This window comes from Panonychus citri, unplaced genomic scaffold, assembly GCF_014898815.1.
Source record: "Panonychus citri isolate SS breed McGregor unplaced genomic scaffold, ASM1489881v1 Contig00143, whole genome shotgun sequence".
Classification (NCBI taxonomy): Eukaryota; Metazoa; Arthropoda; class Arachnida; order Trombidiformes; family Tetranychidae; genus Panonychus; species Panonychus citri.
This window is the reverse complement of record NW_026515548.1, coordinates 518,334-527,434: the sequence shown is the minus strand read 5'-3', so window position 1 is coordinate 527,434 and position 9,101 is coordinate 518,334. Positions and strand designations below refer to the sequence as shown.

At 34.0% G+C, this 9,101-nt stretch overlaps 2 protein-coding genes across 2 annotated transcripts; one reads left to right on the top strand and one right to left on the bottom strand.

Moving 5' to 3' along the window:
- The first annotated feature begins 133 nt into the window (after nt 1–133).
- LOC128396241 (caspase-6-like) lies at nt 134–2,025 on the top strand. Its single transcript, XM_053356799.1, is given in 4 exon segments — nt 134–159; nt 1,204–1,385; nt 1,388–1,453; nt 1,629–2,025. Coding segments are annotated over 4 exon segments (444 nt in total). The 3' UTR covers nt 1,799–2,025.
- Nucleotides 2,026–6,996: 4,971 nt separating this feature from the next.
- On the bottom strand, nt 6,997–9,055 carry LOC128396142 (mRNA export factor Gle1-like). The gene is given in 3 exon segments (XM_053356678.1): nt 6,997–7,922; nt 7,991–8,121; nt 8,124–9,055. Coding segments are annotated over 3 exon segments (1,506 nt in total). The 5' UTR covers nt 8,851–9,055; the 3' UTR covers nt 6,997–7,274.
- Nucleotides 9,056–9,101: the final 46 nt, after the last annotated feature.

Here is a 9,101-nt window from a genome sequence, read left to right as displayed (position 1 = left end):
GGAAGATTCACAAGGAGGGAGCTCGTTCTCCGCACTGTTCATCGAGATTGATACAAATGAAAATAGTCAAACACGAAGATTCAAAGTTTCAAACAAATGAAAACAAAAATGAAAACAAACCAGAGAAAAACCTATGAGACTATTCACACAGCAGAATTTGTGAGAATAACAGAAAATTAAATTAGTAAATTGATTGTTTGTAGTTGAGAAACTAAAAAGAGTCAATTGCAAGTGGACAAGAGCGAAAATGAAGGAAAAACAAACAAATCAATTAATCGTCTAGAAAATTTTCTAAGATTAACTTTTCTCTAATTCGAAACTTTTTTCTTTCATCGGTCACTTTTTTTTCTAAATTCTTTTGTCCTTTTTCCTCCAACACTTTACTTTATGGGAGTCTTACTTTTCGCATCTCATTAAATCGGTTCATGTGATAGTCTATCAATGTGGTGTAATATAAATGCGATTGGATTAATTGCTCTCCATCAACACTTTTATTCAATTGCTTGAGACACCAGACAATCGCCATAAAGGATAATCAATGTTTCCCAACAATCTTGTACTGGAATAATAATCAGTGTTTACATTTGATTCAAGTTGATGATTTATTGCTTGTTGAACAAAAATTGTGAATTTATGTTGATAAACAGCTTCATCTTTATGTTATGTGATTAAATTTAATTGTTAACTAGTGAAACAAGTGAGAATTGCAAAGAGACTTTGAAACCAACAGGTGAATCCCATTGACAATTGTGATAAACTGATGGAATTAGACAAACCATGAATTTTGACAGAGAGAGAATGAAAGAAGCAAAGAAAAAGAAAAAAAAACTGATCAACTTTAATTTTCAATCTTCTTTTTCTCATCCCATTTCAATCGTAACCATTTGCAATTGATTTAATTCTAATTTCCATTTATCAACTTTCATTTGCAACTTTAAATTCAACTGTTTCTCTTTTAATCCTAATCCTCTGTTTCTTTGTTGTTGTTTCCTTTATCTCTCGGTTTCTCTCTCTCTCTCTGTTTAGCTCATTGCCAACTCTCTTTGTCTCTTATTCTCCTCATTTTCTGGTTCAATTAATCTCAAACTGTTTTCTTTTAATTATCTATTCGGTGATTCTTCTCATTTGATTGATTCATCATGTCCGAAGGTACTGATGTTATTGAAATATGTAACTTATATTCTATTCTATTTTCTTCTTCAGTATCTCCATATTCAAGCAGAAACATTCGGCCTTGACCAGTGATCCAGGGGAAGAATATCTGATGAACCACAAGCGCCGAGGAAAATGCGTCATTTTCAACCATCGACTTTTTGAGGAAAAGACATTAAATGAAAGAAAAGGAACTGAAATCGATGCTCATGCTTTAAGATTTTGTTTCGGTGAATTGGTTTCGATGTGAAAACCTATGATGATCTGTCAGTTGCTGAGGTTATTGCCATGTTGAAAGCTCGTAAGTGATTTTGTCTAAACGGCAAAGAATAGATTTGCAATTGTATCAGTTTTACCTTGAAAAGAGTAACTTGTTTGGTATTGACTCCCGCTCTTTTTTTCATTCGCTCACTTTATTGACTTTTGTTTTCTCTCTTTCTCATGAAATTTGCTCTCTATTGTTCTTCTCACCATAGTTTCCAAAGAAGATCATTCTGATGCTGATTGTTTCGTTTGTTGTATCATGACCCACGGAGATCAAGCCAATTTATGGGCTCGAAATGATAAATATCCAGTTGATCTACTCTTTGCTCCTTTTACTGCCGATAATTGTCCAACATTGGCTGGAAAACCGAAATTGTTGTAATGTATAAATGATTTTGTTTAAAATTAAATTTATTTGCTATTACCGCTCTTAGTTAAATAATGTAAACCAGATGGGTCTGGGGTTCTTTTTGCATTGCAAACCAAAGAGTAATAACAAGAGACAGCACTTAATGAAATGTATCGATAAGGTCTTATCTTTTTTATCTTAGGGAAAAGGATGAGATCCAGGTGGAGCCACTAGTACATTTCTAAGTATTATGTACAGAAGCCAATGAAGACCTAATTTAATGCAAGAAAAAGTTTATTAATAAAGATTTTTAAATATTATTATTATTATTTTAGCTTTGTGTTAACTTTATAAACGAACGATTTATAATGAAAATGTGCTGATAATTTTAATTTATGTAACAAATAACATTTTAAACTGTGCAAATGTGAATGATGAATTAAGCGGGTGAACGAAAAGGAAACAAGTACATGATGGTGAAATATGGTGAAAAGGAACATTAAGTGGACATTTGGAATGGAATTGGAAACAAATAACATTTTTAACTGTGCAAATGTGAATGATGATTTAACAATGAAAAGTGATTAACGTAGATAATATAAATTAAGGAAAAAACAATGATGAATTAAGTGGGTGAACGAAAAGGAAACAAGTACATGATGGTGAAATATGGTGAAAAGGAACATTAAGTGGACATTGGAAACAAATAACAATTACTGAGTCATATAAAGATATGAAATGATGATAAATAGATGTTGTCAAATGGTTGGTCTGCATTTTAACATGAGCGAAATGGTTTTCCAAGATGTCCTGACAAAATCTTCGTGTGAAGACATGTGTTATACCATTTTCGAAAAGAATCTTCGCTGATGTTATAATTCCCCTAATCGACTTCGATAACATCTTCAAACACCTAACTTGCTCATTTTTTTCCGTTGCTGATCCTTTCTTGAGATAATATAAGTGATTGTTGCTGATAAGGTTGTCAAAAGACTCGAGAACTGGAACCAACTTATCGTTTGGTGTCAAAGCAGTTTTCCAAGACTTTCCATCTTGAAGAGACGTAGAAGAAGAATTGAGTATATCGAACAAGACGTCGAGCCTTCGAAACAGTTCAACAATCAGCTTATAATCATTTGACTTTGGATGTTCTTGACAAACAGCATAAGCAAATGAAGAAGTTACGGAATGGCTGAATAGTTGAGTTGCTAACTTAACTCGCATCAGTTCAAACCCTTTAGGGTCAAGATGTTGTTTCGTCAGCTTTGGGCAAAATGATAGTATTTGTGGACTTTCTACTATCGGCTTCAAATGATCTTTTACTACTTGCCATTCAACTATTCCTTTAACTCCATTATCGAATTCGCAGAAAAGTCCATACTTCATAAGATTATTTCTTATCAATTTTATGATATGAGGAACATCATAAAGAAATTGGATTCTCTTTCCTTCAAATTCAAATGAAGAAGAGGTAGAATCAACAGCGAAAGCATCTGCTAAAGCTATATTCTTCCCATCTCCATCACAAACAGTTGCTATGACATTGATTCCTGCTTCACCAACAACTCTCAAGTTTTCTTCAACAAGCTGCTTCAATCTACATGTATTAAAGTTTTTCGGACTTATAAAATAATACGATATTATTTGTTTCCAACGAGCAGCTATTCCTCTCATTCCAAAAACAAGTACCTTCTCAGCCGGTTCAGCAGTTCTTCCAAAACTTCCCAAGTCTTCATAACCATCCACCGAATCTTTTCTTGGAAGATAAGTAAATCCAGGCTTAATGTCAGTTTCATCAAAGCTGATAACAACAAACCTCTCTTCTGGCTGCAAAGATGATGCATGTTTTTCGAGAACAGCTTTGATTTCAGAAGAGATACCAGTTGTAGTGAATAAATCCTGATTGAATCTATCGAGAGTTCTTGCTGATGGTAAGGCGAAATATTGACGAAAGAGTTTCTGTGCAGTAGAACTTTTACAGCTGATAATATTGGTGAGTTTCTTAGATTCATCAGAATGGCGTCTTCCTTGAGGATCAAGATTATGATTTCTGATTGCACTATCAAAAAGTGTGAATGCTTCAGGAGAAACCAAAGGCTTAAGCTTATCAAGGTGCTTGACAATGAAAGAAGTGGGTGGATCAGTCTGAAGTTTGAGAAGAGTTCTCTTGAGGTAAGGTTCTTTCCTTTTTAATTCAGTGTATTCGTCACTATTTATGAGGTCACACTGAATTCCTATTTCAGCAACTGTTTTCACATAAGGACTATCATCATTTTCAGGTTCGTCAATCTCAGTATCATCATTCTCAGTATCTTCATTTTCAAAATAATCGATGAATTCATTTGCCTGTCCTTCGTCTCTTTCTAAAATATCTTGATCGACTTCCATCGGTGCATCAATTTGGAGAGGAACAGCATTCGGAAAAAGTAATCTCCAAACTCCTGATTCATAGAAATTTGATTCATCGAAATGGAGAGAGCAAATTAGACGTCATTGCAATCTTCTAATGTGTAATGCGGAGGAAGTCCCAGTCTCAAGTGTTGAAACCAACGTTCTGCAAGCTCAGCACCCACAGGAAATTGAAAGCATGAAATATCTGATGCAGACTGAATATTGGATTGACAATTGAGGATAGAACATCTACGATTAACCACTATACGAATTGGACAATGACGAAAAGCACATGAAATTGGGGATATAGATGAACGAAAAACAAAGAATGAAATCATTGGTAAGACAGATAAAAATATATATATAATAATTTGAGGATCTTAAATCCAATGAATTAAATTTACATACTTTTGCTAAATCAAGTTCTTCAGTTCGAGTGATTTTCTGTGACCAGAGTGAATATGATTGGAAAATCTAAATGATAAAGTATAAAGATTATTGTGATTAATAAACTTGTATTCTCTGAGGTTCTCTATCTTAATTACTAATAGCTTATTAGAAGAAAGAAACTAACTGAACTCCCCAACGTTAATTGGCGTTGGTGAGATTATACAAGAAAAATGTCTGTCTTTGCTGAAAGACGAGACAGATCATCGCATAAACGTTAATTGGCGTTAATGCGATGATACACAGCCTAACATTCCCTAAAAAACACGGACAAAGGTGAGTTAGCGCGGGGGACTAGGATATACGAGTTTTACATTGCCCCCTTAATCGTGGTGAACTCACGGTCACCACTCTCGTTGTGGGATTTTAACCCAACAACGAAAACACATCGTCCATGCTTTTGGCAGGACGATGCTCCCTAACATTACACACAACATCAACATCATCAGATGAAGTTTAATAGTAATCACAACATGTAAGGCGGCCAATGCCTCACGCTCATTTCGTCAGTATCCAGATTTATCCTCGAATTTGTCCATAATGTAACTTCATACTTCAAACAATAATCAGATTTTAAGATTGGATTATCACTCGATATCACAATCATTTTAACAATCAAGTTATCATATTTTGTAATGGTTCAATAATAATTTAATAACCAATTATCATAATCACTACAGTGAAATCATGAATGAATTGACAAATAATAAATAAAATACTGATTTATATATTATAATGCCTTAGTATTCATAATTTCAAAGTGTAAAAATAATTGATTAGATTGAAGATAAATTTTAAATAGTTAAACAACCAATTATCATAATCATAACAGTGAAATCATAAATGAATTGACAAATAATAAATAAAATATTAATTATCATCATTTCATATATTATAATGTCTTAGTATTTATAATTTCAAAGTGTAAATATAATTGATTAGATTAAAGATAAATTTTAGTTAAAATAGACATAATCGAAAAACGTTAACTATCGATATATCGATAATTAGAAAAAAAATGTATATAAGGTTTTTAAATAAATGAATCAAATTAAATTAAACATAATAATTAAAATAAAAAAATATATATAAAAAAAGGAGAAAAAACTCACCAAAAAATTTAAATAATCTTTAATAAAATAACCTAATTAGAGAAAAAGAAAAGAAAAGAAAAAGAGTTAATTAGTGTGTGTGTGTGTGTGTATGTTTGTTTGTTTTGATTCTCTTTCTTCTCTTTCTTTTCTTTCTCTCTCTTTTTGCCTACTAGTGGCTCCACCTGGATCTCATCCTTTTCCCTAAGATAAGGAAGATAAAAACCTTATCGATGGTTACATCCAAGTGCTCTCTCTTGCTATTACTCTTTGTTGCAAACTTACTTTTTCTAGTATGAAAAATGAATTGACAGTTCAATCAAGTTTGATGTAAATAAAATGAAACAATTACGTTGGAATAAAGGAAATCATATTTTTCTTATCACTGGTTATTTATGATTGAAGATAAAAACAAAAGAAAAACATCTGATTCTATGATAACAATTAACTAACCAACAATTAAAGTATCGGATGATTTTATTGTTTTCCTCATTTTCTGATAATTAGGCTCATTGTTGAATTATCTTGATTAGTTGATTGTTATCTAACTAGGCTTACTGCAAGCGGCAGTGACGTCTGAGCGCGTGTATGACTCAGAAAAGAGAGACTGAGAAGTGCGTGCGAGAAAGAGAGTTAAAGAAGGAGAAAGAGGAAAGAGAAAAAAAGAAAAAAGAAGAGAAAGAGAAAGAGACCGAAAGAAAGAGAATGAGAGAAAGAGAATGAGAGAAAGAGAATGAGAGAAAGAGAATGAGAGAAAGAGACTGAGAGAAAGAGACTGAAAGAGCAAAAAAGAAAGGAAAGAAAGAGAAACGCAAAAATTTAAAAGAAGCGCGTGTTGCTCGTTGCTATGGTGATAGGCACTGTCGCTATCTAGCGTGAAGAGAAATCACCAATTTTCGGTGGTGGGCCGATCTTCACCAAAAACTATACCGGTGACCAGACCCATCATTTAGACCTATCTTGAAAATTTGGTGAAGATCGAGCTAAAATTGCGATCGCTATCGTTTAAGGCGATTTTTTTTCGATGTATAGTCTTCGCTTTGCTCAGACAATTACGCCATCATGTACATTAAACCTTATTGATTGGTAACAGTTTTGTGATTTGGAAAAAAATAATTAATTTTGCAAGTCATGAGAAAATTTTGTCTTCTCATTAATTAATTTCACTGATTGAAAGATCAAGAACATCCTGAGTTAAGAAATTTGACCGCAGAGAAGCCGAAAAGAGAGACTTTCGCATTGCCTCATGTTTGAGGAACCGAAAGTTATTTTCAAAGGGAGAATTTCATTAACACGAATAACTCTTGTGAACTCATCATTTATATAATTTCAATTTCAAATGAATCAATTGATCTCAGACCAATTATAATCAACGAAAACAAAAAAAAACATAACATATCATAAACTAGACTGAAGATCATCAGAAAGTATTACATTAATATATTTACATTAAAATTTGAATTATGTTTTGATTTGTTCTGAAATAATATCGAGCGAGAGAGAGAGAGAGAAAGAGAGATTCAAAGATGGCCGTTGGAAAGATGAAAATGATGGAGACAAGAAACGACCAAATTCTGAAATTAAAAGTTTTCCGGAACAACTCGAATTAGTCCTAAAGGTTCATCTAGACAATTGAATCTTCTTGACTTATCGATTGATTCTTTGACAAACACTTCCAAACTGACCAGAGTTTGTCTTGTAACCTCTTTGCCGGTAGAAGAAGCGATCATCGGTGTGTAAATGGTTTCGATGAAATTCAACAGTTTTACAAATTGTTTTCCATAAATATTATACAATTTAAATGAGGTGGTTTGTAGAAAGGCGAGTAAAACCCCGGCAGTGATTAAAGGCTGAGGAGGGAGTCTCAAAACACTCGCTAACCAATTCCACGCATATTTAATACCTCGAGGGTGATTTTTTATGTTCGATTGTAATATTATTCCGTAGATTCCAATCATGGATTTCATTCGTTTCAAATATGAGTCTTCGGGTTCAAGAGTTCCATCCTTGGAAATGCAATAGCCACTGGTGATTAAATGATCCGTTTCACTTTCATCATTCTCTCTCTTCGGATAATAAGGGATCACAAAGGGACATTTTTCTTGAAGTAAACCAAGGAAAAGTTTACCGAAAGTAGGATATTTAGACCAGATCATTCCGATGAAAGCGCCGGTAGGAAAAGCGGTTGCTGCTGGATTGCCGGATGAGGCTTGTTTAATCACCGCCGCCTGAGAAAATTAAGGAAAATATGAGATGAGTATAAGGCGGAAATGACAATTGGCTTTGAATTACTTACAACTGAAGTCTGAGCAGCAAAACTGAAGCAAAAATTAAGAGCATCAGGGTGTGAATTACAGTCAAGATGACAATTCTGATAATTAACTGATTGTTTACTAAACAATCGATTCAATTGGCTGGCTTTTGTCGTAAATCTTCAACAGAGTTTTTCGCGATGGTGTTGATGAGAGTTCGGATGAATAGTTTCAAATCATTTCGATAATTTTTCAATTTGATATCATTGTTAAAATTTTGCAAAGAGTTTTCAAAGTCAATGCAAAATCTTTGTAGTTTCACATATGCACTGAATGTTTCAGCTTCGGCTGAGCCTTTGAGATCACTGGATTCGGTGGAATTAGTTTTTGCATCAGTTACTGAGTCCGTGGCGATGGGTTCGTTCATTTTCTGGCCAACATCTTCAACCTTAGACGGAACCTCGACATTGCAATTTACATCAACTGTCGAGTTAAACTGATCAATTGGAACACTGTTTGCTTTTTTCGCCTCTTCCACCGCCTGTTTAACTGTCTTCTCGATCTCGCTCAGTTTATCCTGATAGCTACGACCTTTCGATTCCGTTTCATTTTCGTGTCGGTTAATCCCAGTGAACAGTTGGTCGTATTCTTCCTTGTAAGACTGTAATCTCTTCAAAGTGGCCACAAGATGTTTATGCCGAATCGATTTAAGCTCCTTTTCTGATTCCTCGCAGAGCATTTCGTTGAATCTTTCAAACTCCTTCACTTTCTCATCCAACGTTTCTTGAACACTTACTGGTTCTCGTCTTTTTAACCACCGATCACACGGACTTTCCTCCACCGCTTCAGATTTATCTTCAGCTGTCGATGAGCTTTTGATATCAATCAGTTTTGGTTCCACCATAATTGTTGCCCAGAAGAGAAAATAAAACAAAAAGGAAGAGAAAAAGACACAAGACAAACACAGACACAATTGAATTTCTACAAAACAGCTTCGGTTAAATTGTACATAAAATCTCACTTATTATGAGAAAATCTCACTGATTACAAGGTGGATCCATCGGCGGAATAAAAGTGTTGTGGCTCCACCAAACGCTCTTCAAACAGCTGATACTCTTTCAGAAAGAGTCTTCCTCTCGTCGCTCATTCAACAGC